Source organism: Elephas maximus, chromosome 3, assembly GCF_024166365.1.
Source record: "Elephas maximus indicus isolate mEleMax1 chromosome 3, mEleMax1 primary haplotype, whole genome shotgun sequence".
In the NCBI taxonomy this organism is placed as follows: Eukaryota; Metazoa; Chordata; class Mammalia; order Proboscidea; family Elephantidae; genus Elephas; species Elephas maximus.
Genome location: NC_064821.1, coordinates 110,499,736 through 110,519,257, shown reverse-complemented (window position 1 = coordinate 110,519,257; position 19,522 = coordinate 110,499,736). Strand labels below are relative to the sequence as shown.

At 35.3% G+C, this 19,522-nt stretch overlaps 1 protein-coding gene across 4 annotated transcripts in view; it reads right to left on the bottom strand.

Moving 5' to 3' along the window:
* The window catches only part of RAVER2 (ribonucleoprotein, PTB binding 2), a 73,132-nt gene that overhangs the window by 22,234 nt on the left and 31,376 nt on the right, over window positions 1-19,522 (bottom strand). For 2 of the 4 annotated variants that reach the window (XM_049879495.1, XM_049879498.1), the window contains exons 6-9: window positions 13,216-13,301; window positions 11,227-11,331; window positions 10,960-11,071; window positions 5,699-5,967 (exon numbers count right to left, since the gene is read on the bottom strand). In XM_049879495.1, the coding sequence (XP_049735452.1) occupies window positions 5,699-5,967; window positions 10,960-11,071; window positions 11,227-11,331; window positions 13,216-13,301 (572 nt within the window). The remainder of the gene's footprint in view (window positions 1-5,698; window positions 5,968-10,959; window positions 11,072-11,226; window positions 11,332-13,215; window positions 13,302-19,522) is intronic. The other 2 variants (XM_049879496.1, XM_049879497.1) reach the window with 2 other exon arrangements.

Below are 19,522 nucleotides of genomic sequence, written 5' to 3'. Positions count from 1 at the left end.
AAAAACACTGGAAACGGGGAAATCATCAAAGGAGAGGTGTGGCATGAGAAGGGACAGCGCTCTCAAGGAAATCCAATAGTTATATGAGCAGAGGAAAGGAAGCTATCAGAGAGGTCTCAGATTTTGTTTGTAAAGTACTCAGATTGTCAAGCGAATCAGGTTATATCCATATTGTCCATTCCCAACTCTTTGGCTGTGCACCAAAATCACATATAAAATTAAAATCCACCAAAAAAACAGATGCCAGGATTTCACCCCTAACTTTCTGAATCAAAATCTCAGGGATAGGGGAAGTAGACTGCTCTCTTTCAGAGGCGATTCTGACAAAAAGAGTCAAGAATCACTGGTCAGCATAGTATTTAAAATGCAGGTCCAAAAACCTAACAAGTTAAACCAATTATTTAGCAAAGTCTGAACATCTGCAATTCGAAAACATACTTGAGTTTACCTGGTCCAATCCCCTATTCTCAGAAATAGAAATTCCTATAACAACCTTGACAGATACTCACCTGGGATCTGCTTAGCTTTTTTTCAGATATGACATTCACATCTTTGTGAGACAGTCACACTTTGTTTGAAAGCTTGATCTGTTCTTCCTTATATTGAACCTAAATCTGCCCTGTTGCATGTTATACTTACTGGACTACTTCTGCCCACTGAAGAATGTCCAAAGGACATGCTCTGCTCTCAGCACTGCTTTCTTGGTGGTATGAGGTCCCCCTCCTCTCTGCTTGCTTCCTTCTTTTATATCTGAAGAGATTGCCTCAAGACACAATCCAATCTTGTAGACTGAGTCCTGCCTCACTAACACAAATACCATATGACTACCCTTTCAAAATTTAGTAAAATGAATATCCAGCTAGTCATCCATTTTCTATTTCCATGAATCTAGTTCTTCCAATTCTTCACAGAACTTGTTTTCCAGGTCCCACTCCATTTTGTCTGTCCTCCTATACATGGACCCTCATCTGCCCATCATGTGAATCCCCTCAAATCAAGTTTTTCTAAAGATGCTGGTAATTTTTTTTTAATTGTGCTTTAACTGAAAGTTTACAGCTCAAGTTAGTTTCTCATACAAAAATTTATACACACATTGTTATGTGACCATAGCTGCTCTCCCTATAATGTGACAGCACACTCCTCCTTTCTACCCCAGATTTCCTGTGTCCATTCAACCAGCTCCTATCCCTTTCTCCTTTCTCATCCTGCCTCCGGATAGGAGTTGCCCGTTTAGTCTCGTGTATCTAGTTGAACTGAGAAGCACTCTCTTCACAAGTATCATTTTATGTCTTATAGTCCAGTCTAATCTTTGTCTGAAGAGTTGGTTTCGGGAATGGTTTTAGCTCTGGGTTATCAGAGAGTCCAGGGGCCATGTCTTCTGGGGTTCCTCCAGTCTCAGTCAGACCAATGAGTCTGGTCTTTTTACCAGAATTTGAGTTCTGCATCCCACTTTTCTCTGGCTCCGTCAGAGACTCTGCTGTGTTCCCCGTCAGGGCGGTCATTGGTGCTAGCTGGACACCGTCTACTTCTTCTGGTCTTAGGCTGATGGAGTCTCTGGTTTATGTGGCCCTTTTCGTAAAGATACTGGTACTTTTAATGAATTAAATTAAGTAGTCTTTGCAAAAATATACAGTGTATTCATATACGCATTCTACTTGTTTGTTCCTGTTCTTAGTTACCACAAAGTTGATTCTGACTCATGGCAACCCCAGGTACAACTGAATGAAACATTGTCTGCTCCTGCGTCATCTTCACAATGGTTGATACACTCAAGTCCACTCTGCATTTTGAATGTCTTCCAACCTAGGGGTTTCATCTCCTAGCACTATACTGGACAATATTCTTTTGTCATCCATAAGCTTTTCCCTGGCTAATTTTCAGAACACCAGACTTTTCTTCCTAGTTTGTCTTAGTCTGGAAGCTCTGCTGAAACCTGTCCACCATGGGTGACCCTGTTGGTATTTGAAATACGCGCGGTACAGCTTCCAGCATCGTAGCAACAGGCAAGCAATCAAAGTAGGACAGACAAGTAGTGGTCTACTTGTTTAAATTTCTTCAATAACCTAAACAATTGATACTGCATATAAATTTTAAAAATTTATTCTATAATTGCTTTCTCAATATATGGCTGTAGGGCATTCTATCCATATCTCTGTGACTACATGACACCAAAAACTCTTACAAATTCAATATTATTTTGGCATTTGAATACAACCAACTACTTAAATTTCTTCTTCACATGCTGTTTCTATCCTAAGTTTTATACCCCTTATAAACCAAAGGATGTTTCAGGGAACAAATAAAATAAAAATAAAAAATACTGTATTCTACCTACTCATTACATTTTATAAATATCAGGGTATATGAACCAATCAAAGGATTCACTGAAAACTTCCAGAATTAAAACAGAGATCAGATTCTTTTGAACAGGCCAATTTAATAACAGACTTGGATATATTTCAGGCAAAATAAAATTGTTTCTGTCTTTAAATATTAAAATAATACCTTAATTAGCTACAGAATATCCATTTAAAATAAAAAAAAATGTATTTTAAAGAACAACATTATTTATTTACTTAGAAAGTCTTATAAATAACACCATTATATAACTGGGTAAGTACTGATTGTTCCAAGCTTTTCTAACTATAAAATTTTGATATTAAATTAGTTTATGAGTGCAAGAAACTAAAAGGGACCTACATAAGTGGAAAAACATGCCTTGCTCATGGATAGGAAGACTTAACATGGTAAACATGTCTACTCTACCAAAAGCCATCTATATATACAATGCACTTCTGATCCAAATTCCAATGACATTTTTTAATGTGACGGAGAAAAAAATCACCAACTTCATATGGAAGGGAAAGAAGCCCCGGATAAGTAAAGCATTACTGAAAAAGAAGAAGAAAGTGGGAGGCCTCACTCTACCTGATTTTAGAACCTATTATACAGCCACAGTAGTCAAAACAGCCTGGTACTGATACAACAACAGGCACATAGACCAATGGAACAGAATTGAGAACCCAGATATAAATCCATCCACATATGAGCAGCTGATATTTGACAAAGGCCCAGTGTCAGTTAATTGGGGAAAAGATAGTCTTTTTAACAAACGGTGCTGGCATAACTGAATATCCATTTGCCAAAAAATGAAACAGGACCCATACCTCACACAATGCACCAAAACTAACTCCCAACTGGATCAAAGACCTAAACATAAAGACTAAAACAATAAAGATCATGGAAGAAAAAATAGGGACAACGTTAGGAGCCCTAATACAAGGCATAAACAGAATACAAAACATTACTAAAAATGACGAAAAGAAACCAGATAACTGGGAGCTCCTAAAAATCAAACACCTATGCTCATCTAAAGACTTCACTAAAAGAGTAAAAAGACCACCTACAAATTGGGAAAAAATTTTCAGCAATGACATCTCCGGCCAGCACCTGATCTCTAAAATCTATATGATTCTGTTAAAACTCAACCACAAAAAGACAAACAATCCAATTAAAAATTGGGCAAAGGATATGAACACACACTTCACTAAAGAAGATATTCAGGCGGCTAACAGATACATGAGAAAATGCTCTTGATCATTAGCCATTAGAGAAATGCAAATTAAAACTATGATGAGATTCCATCTCACTCCAACAAGGCTGGCATTAATCCAAAAAACACAAAATAATAAATGTTGGAGAGGCTGTGGAGAGATTGGAACTCTTATACACTGCTGGTGGGAATGTAAAATGGTAAAACCACTTTGGAAATCTATCTGGTGTTTTCTTAAAAAGTTAGAAATAGAACTACCATACAACCCTGAAATCCCACTCCTCGGAATATATCCTAGAGAAATAAGAGCCTTTACACGAACAGATATATGCACACCCATGTTTACTGCAGCACTGTTTACAATAGCAAAAAGCTGGAAGCAACCAAGGTGTCCATCAACTGATGAATGGATAAATAAATTATGGTATATTCACACAATGGAATACTACGCATCAATAAAGAACAGCGATGGATCTGTGAAACATTTCATAACATGGAGGAATCTGGAAAGCATTATGCTGAGTGAAATTAGTCACAGGCAAAAGGACAAATATTGTATAAGACCACTATTATAAGATCTTGAGAAATAGCTTAAACTGAGAAGAACACATTCTTTTGTGGTTACGAGAGGGGGGAGGGAGGGACGGTGGGAGAGGGTTATTTACGTATTAGATAGTAGATAAGAACAACTACTTTAGGTGAAGGGAAGGACAATACTCAATACACGGAAGGTCAGCTGAACTGGACTGGACCAAAAGCAAAGAAGTTTTCGGGATAAACTGAATGCTTCGAAAGTCAGCAGAGCAAGGGCAGGGGTTTGGGGACTATGGCTTCAGGGGACTTCTAAGTCAACTGGCAAAATAAATTCTATTAAGAAAACATTCTGCATCCCACTTTGAAATGTGGCATCTGGGGTCTTAAACGCTAACAAGCGGCCATCTAAGATGCATCAATTGGTCTCAACCCACCTGGACCAAGGGAGAATGAAGAACACCAAGGTCACAAGATAATTATGAGCCCAAGAGACAGAAAGGGCCACATGAACTAGAGATTTTACATCATCCTGAGACCAGAAGAACTAGATGGTGCCTGGCCACAACCGATGACTGCCCTGACAGGGAGCACAACAGAGAACCCCTGAGGGAGCAGGACAACAGTGGGATGCAGAGTCCAAATTCTCATAAAAAGACCATACTTAATGGTCTGACTGGGACTAGAAGAATCCTGGCAGTCATGGTCCCCAAGCCTTCTGTTGGCCCAGGACAGGAACCATTCCAGAAGACAACTCATCAGACATGGATTGGGCTGGACAATGGGTTGGAGAGAGATGCTGATGAGGAGTGAGCTACTTGTATCAGGTGGACACTTGAGACTGTGTTGGCATCTCCTGTCTAGAGGGGAGATGGGAGGGTAGAGGGGGTTAGAAACTGGCAAGACGGTTATGAAAGGAGAGACTAGAAGGAGGGAGTGGGCTGACTCATTAGGGGGAGAGTAAATGGGAGTATGTGGTAAGGTGTATATAAGTTTATATGTGAGAGACTGACTTGATTTGTAAACTTTCACTTAAAGCACAATAAAAATTATTAAAAAAAGTTACTAAAAAAAATTAGTTTATGAACCACAACCAATTTTAAAATATCAAATATTTTTGAAAATGATGCACATATTAGACTTTTCACATAAGCAAATATTTATAATAATGAAGAATCCATACTGAAATTAGCTTACACATAACAGACTTAAGATGCTCATTTTACACAATTATTTTAATTACCGACAAACTGGCAAGTAATTAAGCAGAGTCCTAAAAGTCAGCTGGCATAACTTATCAAAAGATTAATTTCTTTTTTTTGTTTGGTTGTTTATAATATAGGGTTGTTTCTTTTTTTAAGTAGGCAATCTTTTCTTTTTCTACTTTGAGAAGTAAATATAAACTATAAAAACCCATCACTTCATTGACATAGCAATTCTCTAATTTGTAATCCATATTTATATAATTTAAGTACATTAACTCCCTTTGAAATTTAAAAATAGCTAAGATTGCTTTATGATACTTCATAAATTATGCCACCTGTAAAATAAGCTAAACGAATATACCAGAATAATTTCATTTACGATATAGTTAAAAACACAATGTTTTCTTACCCCTGAACTTATTTCTGTGCCTTTTGGTTGACTTTGCTGCTGCTTATGGTGTCCAGTCAGCAAGCCTCCAGCAGTAAGATTTGGAAAGCTCTGAAGATAAGCCTGCGACCCTGAGAAAGTTCCCTCTGCCATTCCCACCGTGGCTGGCTGTTTCTCCTGAGTATTGGTGTGCCCTGGCCCAGCTTGTCCAACAATAAGCTGATTTGGAAAGAATGGTAACATTCCCATTCCAGCTGTTACAGTTGTTTGAGTTGGAATCAGGTTAGATGCTGTAGTGAACCACAAATGGAAAAAGCTTTTAGTCAATACTTACTCACAACAGTTCTTTTGATTTTTTTTAAGTTACACATTAAATACCAAGAAACCTATTTTCTATTAGACAACAGTTTTACTCAAAAGGTAAGCTTAGATATCGTAAACTAAAAGGTTCCTTTATGAAAACATAAGAACTTACAGTAGCAATGATGCTTTTCTTATTTTCAACAACTTCCAGAGTAATCTCAATGATAGAATATATTTTTTAATTGCATATTTTAGTATTTGAAAGCAACATCTGTGTATTTTTTGTCACTTAAATTACAATTATGCTTTTTTTTATGCCCAATTACTGTGATATGCCTGCTTTCCTACTTTAAGGGTATAACTAAGCAAGACTTCAGTTTAAAAAGTTCTCTGGCACTTAAGAATTAATCAACTTTGAATCCAGTGACAAATTTGGCTAGCCAGCTTGCGCCAGCTCATGAGAGCTGACTGTGCCTCTCTCTTCCCATCTCTTGAGTTCAGTATGATCACATTGATAGCTTGAAATCATCCAAAGTTACAGTATTTACACATAGAAATCCACAAATGCTAAAAATCAAAACTTTCAAAAAAAAAAAAAAAACCCTAGAAAGCCAGCCAGTTTTAAACACTTACCAGCACACCACAGGTTAAACAATCAATACTTCTGAACAGATAAGCACCAAATTCAAAAGATAAAAGTTTTATGATTTTTTTTTTTTTAAATAAGGAACAGTAAGAAATTCTGGGAGAAATGAAACTTTTAATTGGAAGATTCTGCATCATCCCACTTTTTAAATCTGTAGGTCAAAGCTAAATGAAAAGAACTAGTTTTTGATAACTACTTTAAGTCAAACTGAAGTTTTATAAACTCCTTAAATTATTTTTAGTTCTAAACATTTAGAGATGAATACTTCAATTCTCCTGTCCTTTAGCAATATATTTTCATATATAACCATTTTATAAATAGGCTATGGAAAATATCTTTTCAGAGGATGACTCTAGATGGATTAAAATTTAATAGTTACAGCTAATCAGGTAGAATATATAATTATAGACGAATGGAAAACCTTGTCTGTATAGTACCACGCCTCATAGCTATACAGGGTGGCAATAATAATTAAAAAAAAAAAAGTATAAATGTATTATAAAGTATTATATGAAAATATATTTACCCAAAAATAACTGAGTAAATTTATAACTAAATATCACTTGTAGATTTTAACTTGATTTTGCTAAGACATGTTAAATTTATACATTACAACTACGAAGATAACTGAGTAATTTGATTCCACATCAAAATGCCTAAAGTGTTAATTATCAGAAAAAATAGGATAGGTAACCATAAATGAGAAAAATAACCAAAAAGGGAACTATTTTTTTTTTTCCATAATTATTATGATCTGGGAGTCCCTGGGTGGTGCAAATGGTTAAAATGCTCAGCTGCTAACCAAAAGGTTGGAGGTTCAAGTCTACCCAGAAGTGCCTCATTAGAAAGGCCTGGTGATCTACTTCTGAAAAAAATCAATCATTGAAAAACCTATGGATCACAGTTCAATTTGAAACACATGAGTCAGAACCGACTCAATGGCAACTGGTTTGGTTATTTTGGTTTGTCTTGATCTAGGCACCATGCTAAGTGCTTTTGATATACTGTTGCATTTAATCCTCACGGTCAATCTTTATATGGATGATATCACTGCCACTTTAAAGATAAGAAGATACAGAAACAAAGTACTACATTTGTTTGAATATGAAGTCTGAAAAGTACTGGGCCTAAAAATAAAAATCATATCTATACTATGTTTCATTCAAAAGATACGCCCCTGAAAAGTTGTAGATAATTTCAGGTATCTTAAGGCTACAGTCAAGATAAAGAACCACTGAACGACCTCCTCTGGGATACAAATTACTCATTACTTAATTACATTTATTTGGACACTTTGAATCTTCACAGTGTTCTTAAAGTAGCACATGCTAAAGCAAATGGTTGACATAAACAGTAAATATTTACATAAGCTTCTAGTTGCTGAAAATTGAGTTTTTAGAAGGACAGGCCTCATCATACGATAAAACGCTACTGTATACGGGCTTGTTTGCACATTGGTTTAATTTTTGCCCAGTTGATTCCAAAAGTTGGAATTTACTGAGTTGTTTGATCATTTGACTTGTTGGTTTTATGTATAAGAAGCTAAGTAAAATACCTATGTTTCACTGATTTTTTAAATTACTGGTAGGCCTTCTGTTTTCCCTCAGCATGTACACTTCCAAGCAAATTTCAACTATGGTTCAAACTGAAAGTGCCTTTCAAAATCACATTCAAATAAGAAATGCTGGTATACCACCATACTCCCATAGATATAGATACAGACACAGATATAGAACTGCCGACCCTTTGGTTAGCAGCCATAGCACTTAACCACCAGAGTTTCCAGATATATAGATATAGATAGATACAGCTCATCAAAAGACTTCACCAAAAAAGTAAAAAGAGAACCTACAGACTGGGAAAAAAAATTGACTATTACAAACCCAACAAATGGCTCATCTCTAAAATCTACTGGAAAATCTAATACATCTACAACAAAAAGACAAATAATACAATTAAAAAATGGGCAAAGGAAATGAACAGACATTTCACCAAAGAAGACATTCAAGCAGCTAACAGACATGTGAGGAAATGCTCAAGATCACTAGCCATTAGAGAAATGCAAATCAAAACCACAATCAGACACCATCTCACCCCAGCATAACTGGCACAAATAAAAAAAAAGAAAATAACAAATCCTGGAGAAGCTTCAGGGAAACTGAAACTCTTATGCACTGCTACGGGGAATGCAAAATGGTACAACCATTTTGGAAAACGATATGACACTTCCTTAGAAAGCTAGAAATAGAAATACCATATGATTCAGCAATCGCACTCCTAGGAATGTATCCTAGAGAAATAAGAGTCATCAAGCAAATAAATAAATGCACACCCATGTTCACTGCAGCATTGTTCACAATAGCAAAAAGATGGAGATGACCTAGATACCTATCAACAGATGAACTGATAAACAGATTATGGAACACACAATGGAGCACTATGCAAAGATAAAGAACAATGATGAATCTGTGAAGCATCTCACAACCTGGATGAATCTGGGGGGCGATATGCTGAGTGAAATAAGTCAGTCACAAAAGGACAAATACTGTATGAGACCACTATGATGAAAACTCATGAAAAGGTTTACACACAAAAAGAAGCAATCTCTGATGGTTATGAGGGAGGGAAGGGTTGGGGATGGAAAAACACTAAATAGACAATAGATAAGCGGTAACTTTGGTTAAGGGTAAGACAGTACACGACACTGTGGAAGCTAGCATAACTTGTACAAGGCAAGGTCATGGAAGGTCCATAGACACATCCAAACTCCCTGAGGAACCAAATTACGGCGCTGAGGGCTATGGGGACCATGGTCTCAGGGAACATCTAGTTCAACTGGCATAACATAGTTTATAAAGAAAATGTTCTACATTCTACTTTGATGAGTAGCATCTGGGGTCTTAAAAGCTTGTCAGCAGCCACCTAAGACACTCCACTGGTCTCATTCCTTTGGGAGCAAGGGAGAATAAAGAAAACCAAAGACACAAGGCAAAGATTAGTCCTAAGGACTAATGCACCACATCTACCACAGCCTCTACCAGACTGAGTCCAGCACAAGTAGATGGTGCCCAGCTACCACCACAGACTGCTCTGACAGGAATCACAACACAGGGACCTGGACAGAGCTGGAGGAAAATGTAGAACAAAATTCTAACTCATAAAAATAGACCAGACTTACTGGCCTGAGAGAGACTGGAGAAACCCAAAAAATATGGCCCTCGGACACCCTTTTAGCTCAGTAATGAAGTCACTCCTGAGGTTTACCCTTCAGCCAAAAATTAGACAGGCCCGTAAAACAAAACCAGACAAAAGGGGCGCATCAACCCAGCAACAAGGTCTAGAAGGCAGGAGGAGACAGGAAAGCTGGTAATAGGGAACCCAAGATAGAGAAAGGAGAGTGTTGACATGTCATAGGGTTGGTAGCCAATGTCACAAAACAACATGTGCACTAACTGTTCAATGATAATCTAGTTTGTTCTGTAAACCTTCCTCTAAAGTACAATTTTAAAAAATGAAAAAAAAATAGATATATCGAAATATAATTCATGTACCATAAGATTTACCCTTTTTGTCATGTATAACTCAGTGATTTTTAATATATTCACTGAGTCGCGCAACCATAGCCACTATCTAATTTCAGAATATTTTTATAACCACAAAAGGAAAACCCACAACCATTATTAGTCACTCTCATTGCCCTTTACCCCCAGACTCTGAAAACCAATAACCTACTTTCTGTTTCTGTGTATTTGCCTATTCTGGACCTTATATATAAATGGAGTAATAAAACATATGTTGCTTTTTGGAAAAAATATATTTTTGTTTAATACTGTCAAGTTTTTCAGAAGCAGAGAGTACACATACTGTTTTTCTTTTAGTAATGTAGAGATTACATTTTTAAAATGACACAAATAATCAAACTTTAAATTTACAAATACCAGCCATTTCTTTTATAAAAGCTAAGAGTTCCTTACCCAGGCAAAAATTAAATGGCTTACATATGAAATGTTCTGTCAGCCCAGCGGGCAGCATGTCAGTCTCAAATGGATCTATTTCTGCACCTTGTACTGCGGCGAACTTCGCAAAATATTAAAGTATATCCAACAGGGAAAGTCTTATCATGGCATGAAAGTGGGTCCATCAATAACTTATCAATAGTTTTCTAATATTAAAAAATAGAAAAGCCTATATTTTACCTCAGTAAAATTAAAAAAAAAAAAAGCCAAGAGGCTTCCTGAAGTTTTAAATGACTCAATTTGACCTTTCTGTAAATAAAATTTCAAACCTCAAATGTGACTGTATACTGGATGAACAGAAAATACACATCATTTACTTTTATGTGCTTCTCCATGGTGCCCCAATTCCGTTTTAAATGGAAGCGCTGACCCTACCCCTAGTGCTGTTTGAAGTACCATAGCTGGTGGTTCTCCAAGTAAACCGGGTTTCTACAAAAGAAGAAAAAAAAAATAAGATTTTTTCCCCCATGGCAGTAAGACGTAACATCATAAAAAGGTACACATTCACAATCAAGCTATTCAACAGCCGGATTATAGGAAAGGAATGAATTCATTTTCAAAAGAAAAAATACTACCCTACTTACATTATTAGTATGGACATTCTCAAACTTCATTAATTGTTGTTGTGCCAATGGTACATGAGAAAGATTCTGAAGGAATAAATTAGAAGTATTACCCATGGCTGAGCTCTGTGAAAATGATAAAATACCCCATTAGCTTAATTTTGAAAAAGTTACTTGTTGTATAACCCGATTCATTTTAAAGTTCATTTCTACAGCTGATCTGAGCCAAAGCAACAGGTTTTTAATGTGCTACTTTCCAACTTCCGGCAATGCTAATGAATTCCCTTAATATACATGATGTGATCCTACAGTCATGGAGATATAATTTCACACCCATTCTTTCTTTTCCTTCTTCTTTCCTCTCCTTCCCTCACCCCTTTCTGGCTTCAGTGACAGTGTCATTATCTTCGAACATTTATTTATTCATTTAATTATTCAACAAATATTTATTGAGCACTTTTCTTGTGTCAGGTACTGAACTACGTAGTTAGAAATATAGCAGTATGTTCTGCTGTCATGGATCTTACAGTCTCCTGGGGACTGGAGGCATTAATTAATTATAAAAGCATATATAATCACAAATGGAGACAGGGATATGAAGGCAACATACAAGGAACTAGGAAAACAGACAGTGAGAGGACTTAATTTAGACTGGAAAGTTCAAGGAAGCTTTTCTCATGGAATGAACTCTTGAACTGAGACAGGAAGGCCGAATAGGAAGAATATGGGGAAGATGGGGGTGAATTACATGGGTGGTGTTGGGGTGGGGAGCACTCTAAGCAAGAGAAACCACAGGAGCAAAGACCTGGGGAGGAGGGAACAAGGTCACTGTTCAAGGACCATAAACAGATAGCTGGGAGCAGAGATGGGCAATTAGCCTAAAAGGTAGGGGGAACCAGATTGTACAGGGCCTGAAAGGCAAAATTAAGCATTTTGATCTTTATCCTAAAACAATGGGAATATGCTCAATACTCTGAATAAAGGCCCTAGAATGTACCAGGTCCTATGTAAGATATTCAGGATTAAAAAAAATGAATAAAAGATAGGCCTTTCCCTTAAAAAGCTAGGTTCAGGACCATACATTCATTCATTCAACCTAAATTAACCCAGTGCCATCTTCGGCAGTTTGAATCTGCCAGGCGCTCCTTGGAAACTCTATGGGGCAGTTCTACTCTGTCCTATAGGGTCGCTATGAGGAGTCAACCTAAATTAGCCACCTATTATATATTAGTTTTGATTTGTTCTTAGGATTCTACATAGATATAGCCTTAAACAGATCCTGAAATTAATGAGTGAAGTCTATCTCCAACATTATGGATCTTTTATATTTACATATACACACATTTTAAAAATACTTATCTGATAAAAGCAAGAAAAACATTTGTTACTCTACTAAATTATCTTTTTATAACATTGATTAAACTTTTAGAATTCAGTCATTGTTCATTTATTTTTTTCTTTCTGTACATACTTATTGAGACCACATAAGAAGCCTTGTTTTGATCTACTATTCCTCAAAAAATATATACTGCAAAATACACCGTAAAATATACCTCTTCCTCTATGAATGCCCCATAAATAGGAATCAGTATATACCATATTTTTACGCAAATAACATGCACATTCTACATTTGTTTGCCAACCACACCCCCGCCCACATGAGGTATTTTCATAAGCACCACCATGCCTGTTTATTTTCACATGTTGCTGTAAACAAATTATAGCCCACTTACAAAAATACCTGGGGCGGGAGGGGGGCATTGTGGTTGGCAAACCAATGTAGCAGGCCCACGTTATTTATGTAAAAATACAGTACACAACTATGCTACCTTGATTAGCTTAATTTGATCTGATGTCCTATTGCTTTTTATGTAGCTATTTTTTTACTAAGGTTTTTTTTTTTTTTTAAAGAAACACTACTCATTAGACTTCTTGAGAACTTTAAATGTTAAGAACAAACAAAACATTCACTCCAAATTGATGCTTTAGTACTTGATGGCATTTATGTACCTGATGTGCTTTGTTCAAATGTAAAAATGCAGGGGAGATGGATGGATTCATCAGATGTGGCAAGCTGGGAGGTGTTCCAAGAACTGCTTTAAGAAAATAAAAATAAAAATTTAACTTTATGACACATATGGAGTTAAAAAAATAAAATAAGCTTTAAAAAGAGTAAATGACTATTTCTCTAAACTTTAAACACATTCATGGGAAGGTCAATGACAAACTGACCTTGTCACTGGTTAAAAAAAAAAAAAAAGCCAGGCTCCTTTCCTTGTGATTCAACCCTGGAATTTGTTTTAAAATTCCAACCCCTTCTGCGATAATGGTAAAACATCAAGCCAAGCCTCACTCCTCTTTAGGGCTGAGTGCAACAAAACTGATTGTGTCTTTTAATCAGTACTGATTGAACCCATGTTATTTTTTTAAGTGTCTGGGGAATTTTGGTGGAGGGCAAAGAGATGGGGAGGGAGGAGACAAAATATAATCTCTGTCCTTGAAAAGTTTACAATCCAGTTGAGAAGATACTCCATGTTAAAAAAAAAAAAAATTACATAATATAAAACAAAACAAAAAACTGTATATAGTTGACAAAGGAATAAATGGTACACTCTTAATCAAATCTATTTAAAAATCCAAATATCAGGGTACATTCCAGAAGAGATGTTTTCAGAATAGATAATACATATAGAAAGGAAGCACCATGAAAGAGGGTACATATGAAGCCACTTCATATTAGTATGAAGTAGCTGGGAAGAGTCAAAATATACAAAATTCTTTAGCAATATACAACAGTTAATTAGAATTATAGAATGTCACTTATAAAGTACTTCAAAAAGCATCTAATGTAATGATCAAAAACGTGAAATTTATATATAACATCTCTACAAGTTCAATCATGCTTTACAAACTCTATTTCAAGGAATTTATTACTTGCCCAGGTAGTCTATTACATTTTTGGGAAACTGACTCTTAGGAAGGGTTTTTTTTGTTTTTTTTTTTAAGAATGAACCAAGTTTTCATTACAGATGATGGGAAAGTTTACATCATTAGGAAGGGTCTCTTATTAGAAAAACAAAAACCAAACCAGCTGCCCTTGAGTCAATTCTGACTCACAGTGACCCCATGTGTGTCAGAGCAGAACTGTGCCCCACAGTTTTCAAAGGCTGTGATCTTCAGGGAGTAGATCACCAGGCCTATCTTCCAAGGTCCTCTGGATGGATTCAAACCACCAACCTTCGGTTAGCAGCAGAGCTCTTAACTGTTTCCGCCACCCAGGGAAAGACACTGTTTTGTTCTTTTAAATTTTGGATTTGAAGTCCAAAGAATGGGGATTTTTAAGATACATCCATTCCTAATTACATTAATGATCACCTGTATTCCTGATAATATTTTTTGTTCTGAAATTTTCTAATTTCATAATGATAAAGGGATTGTTTCACTAAGAGGATGCAGCAATCCTTAATGTGTACTAAATAACAAAATAAAGCAAAAAAACTGATGGAACTGAAAGGAAAAGCAGACAAATCCACAATTATGGTTAGATATTTCAACACCCCAGTGTCTTTTGCAGGTGGTCACTGTATTTTATTGTAAAATACTAATATATATATATATTTCACAGCTTTAACTGAACACAATGTTGTCTCATTTAAAACAACAACAATCAGAAACAAAACACTCCAAAAATGTCCACAGCTAACTGCCCTTAACCTCTTGGTTAGGTATCCCATTATGCCTCATCCCTAGTAATTGATAGAAAATGAGTGAGGATATAGAAGACTTGAACAACACAATCAACCAACATCATCTAACTGACATTTATAAAACACTCCACCCAACTACAACAGAATACACATTCTTCTCAAGTGCACACAGAACATTTACCAATATAGTCTATACTCTGGGCCATGAAATAAATCTCAATAAACTTAAAAGAGTTTAATTCATACAAAGTATGTTCTCTGACCACAAATGAATTAAATTAAAAGTTAATAACTAAATAATGTCTGGGAAAAAAAAATCCCAAGTATTTCGGAACCTAAACAACACAATTATAAACAGCCCATGGATCAAAGAAAAAATTAAAATTGAAAATACAAAGTATTTTGATCAGAATGAAAATATGATACATGAAAATTTGTTTAATGGGAGATTTGATACATTAGAAAAGAAGAAAAATCCCAAATGAATAACCTAGTCCTATCTTAAGAAATCAGAAAATGCTGGACAAACTAAGCCCAAGACAGCAGAAGAAAAAAGATGATAAAAATCAGAGTAGAAATCAATGAAATAGAAAACAGTACACAAATAGAGGAAACCAATGAAATAAAAAGCTGGTTCTTTGAGAAGATCAGTAAGATTGATAAACCTCTAGCCAGACTGATCAGGAAAAACGTATTCCAATATAAGGAATATGAGAGAGGACATCACTAGAGATCCTGCAGACAATAAAAAAAAAAGAAGGAAATATACTATGAGTAGTGTTATGTCAATAAATTTGACAACTTACACAAAATGAACAACTTCTTTGAAAGACACAAACCACCAAAGCTCACTTAGCTCTTATATATTAAAGACACTGAATTTAAAGTTAGAAAGCTTCCTATAGACAACATTCAAGACACAGATGATGTCACTGGTGAACTCTACCAAACAAATAAGGAAGAAATAATATCAATTGCACCAAAATTATTTCCAAAAATCAAAGAGGAGGGACTATTTCCCAAATCATTTTATAAGGTCAGTATTATCCTGATAGCCAAACCAGGAATGACATTATAAGAAAACTATAGATCAATATCCCTTATAAACAGAGATGAAAAAATTCTAAACTAAATTTTACCAAATCAAATCCAACAATATATAAAAAGAATTATAATACATCATAACCAAATGAGATTTTACCCTAGGAATGTATTAAGCAACAATATAGTCATTATGTTAGTAGAGGTAAAAAAAAAACATATGGGGAAAAATATTCCACAAATTCCAGCAATCACCATAATAAAATTTCTCAGCACCGTAGGAAAACAACAAAGCAAAGTCTTTAGCGTGATAAAGGAAATCTGTGTGGGGGGTGGGGGAGCTAGAGCTAACATAATACTTCATAATGAAAGAATGTATGCTTTCTTCTTAAGATCAGAAAAAGGCAAGGAAGTCTTCTTTCACTAGTTATATATACAACTTTACTGAAACTTCTATCTGTTGTAATAAGGCAAGAAAAAAATAAAATGTTTACATATTTGAAGGGAAGAAGCAAAACTGTGTTTGCAGATGATATAATTGCTATATAGAAAATCCTAAGAAATCTACAAAAAACTACTAGAAATAATATGTGAACTGCCCCATACAGTTTCCAAGGAGTGCTTGGTGGATTCAAACTGCCAACCTTTTGGTTAGCAGCTGTAGCTCTTAACCACTATGCCACCAGGGTTTCCAGTAAGGTTGCAGGATACAAAAATCAATACACAAAATCAACTGTACTTCTTTAAGTTAGAAATGAGCTGTAGAAAATTAAAAAATACCATTGACAAATGTGAAATACTATAAATCTGACCAAAAAATGTGTAATATACATACATTGTAAACTACAAAACATTGCTGAAGAAATTAACCAATAACCAAAAAACCAAACCTGTTGCAATTGAGTCAATTCCGACTCATATTAAAGACCTACATAAATGGAGAGATATACTATGTTTATGGATCAGAAGGCTCAAAATTGTTGTTAAATCTCCCCTAATTAGTATACAGATTCAACGCAATTTCAATAAAAATTCCAGCAGGTATTGATTTAAAATTTATATGCAAATGAAAGTGTCTAGAAAAGACAAAACATCTGAAAAAGAAGAATAAAGTTGAGGACTTAGACTACTTCGTTTCAGGACTTATTTTAAAGTTTTATCAAGACAGCGTAGCACTCATATAAAGACAGAAATTTAGATCAACGAAACAGAGAGTCCAGAAATAGACCCACATATATATGATCAACCGATTTTTTTTACAAAGGTGCTAATCAATTCAATTGTAAAGGAAAATCTTTTTACCAAATGATGCTGGAACAACTGGAGTACCATACGTTAAAAAAAAAAAAAAAAAAGATCCAAGACTCTTACCTCACATAAACAAAAATTAACTAAAAATGGATCTCAGACCTAAATGCCAAGAGTTAAAATTACAAAACTTCTGAGAGAAAACAAGAGTTCAACAGTGTAGACAATACTTTTTAAAGTGTAGTATACTCCTTTAGACACTAATACAATCTTGGACTGCATTAATAGGAATATAATGATCATAGGAAGGAAATCCCTCTGCACTCTGTGTTGATCAAAACCCATTCACAGGTTATGACTGTATCTGTGCACACCATATGTTAGGACAACAGAGAAAATCTGGAGTATATCCATGAGAGAACAATATGGAGGTATGGGGGAATCTACAGGGCATGTCCTATGGCATGTTATAGAAAGCCAAATACAGAACCGTAGTCTTCAAAGTAGTATAAGAGGCATAAAAGCTGAGGCGTAGAACGAAAATACTAAAAGTATTATTGATATTTATTTTCATCCTAAAAAATGAAAATATTAAGCCTTACCATTTCATAATATATGTACTGACAATGGGGCACATATATGACTGATACATCATTTACACATGTACATGTATATATTAAAGTTCTGTAAAAATTATTTTACTGATAGGGTTGCAGAGTCAAAAACTAAAAAGTGGAGACCGCTGGTCTAAGTAAGGTAGAGGAGACAGGGAAAACCAAAGACAGCTGAAATTTCATAGTAGTTATCTTCAAATATTTGAACTCACTTCTTATGGAAGAAGGACTAGATTTAGTCCATCTTTCTTCAGAGGCAGAACTAGAAGAAGCTAAACGTTACAGAGTTTTCTGCCTAAAATACCATAATAAAAAAATAATACATATTACATATGATATAAGGAAGAACGTGCTATGAATTAAAGTTGTCAAACTAGAGAACAGGATGCCTCAGAAAATAATAAGCTTCTTATCCTTGGAGTATTTAAGACAAAAGAAGATATACATATACCATTAAAATTATAGAAGAGATTATCTGATTATATAATATGCTGGAGCAGAAAACCTCTAAAGTGGCTTCTTACACACAAATATGTAATGATTATATGAAGTACATAATATGAATATATTAATATATTCTCCCTAAATCTCAGCATTGATTATAGCCATGCATTTCCACAAAATGGTAAAACAATCTTTTTATGTACATACAAAGGTAAGAATGTAAGCTCAGATCATACGCTCTTACAGAAGAAAAATATTAAATAGGTTGATATTCAATGCATATTGGTACTTAAAGATGTGCATAATATTTGGAAAATAATAATGCCTTTGTCACATTTTACAAAGCAAAACAACTTTACAACAAAAAGAAAGGGAATTATAACAACAGTAAGATACCATTACACACCTTTTAGAATGGATAAAATCCAAAAAACTGACAACACCAAATGCTGGTGAGGATGTGGAGCAACTGGAACTCTTACTCATTGCTGACAGGAATGCAAAATGGAGCACTCACTTCAGAAGACAGTTTGGCAGTTTCTTACAAAACTTACCTTATGATGCAGTCATCACACTCCTAGATACTTACTCAAAATGAGTTGAAATCTTATGTCCACACAAAAACCTACACACAAATGATTATAGCAGCTTTATTCATAATTGCCCAAAATTGGAAGCAACCAAGATATCCTTCAGTAGGTTAATAAACTGTGGTACATCCATACAATGGAATATTATTCAGCAATAAAAAGTAATTAGCTATCAAGCCACAAAAAGACATGGAGGAACCTTACATGCACATTGCTAAGAGAAAGAAGCCAGTCTAAAAGGCTACATACTCTTTGATTCCAACGATTTAATATTCTTGGAAAGGCAAAACTATAGAGACACTAAAAGATCAGTTGCCAAGGATTTGAGTAGAAGAGGAGAGGAATAAAAAGGTGGAGTACAAGGGGTTTTTAAGGTGCTAGAACTATTTAGTATGATACCGTAAAGATGGCTATATGACATTATATATTTGTCAATATCCACAGAAAGACATAAGATAAATAATGCACCCTGATGTAAACCATGGACTTTAGTTAATAATAATGTATCCCAACTGGTTCATTGTTAACTATGTTCCACACGGGAAACCCTGGTGGCGTGGTGGGTAAGTGCTACGGCTGTTAACCAAAAGGTCAGCAGTTCAAATCCACCAGGTGCTTCTTGGAAACTCTATGGGGCAGTTCCACTCTGTTCTATAAGGTCGCTATGAGTCGG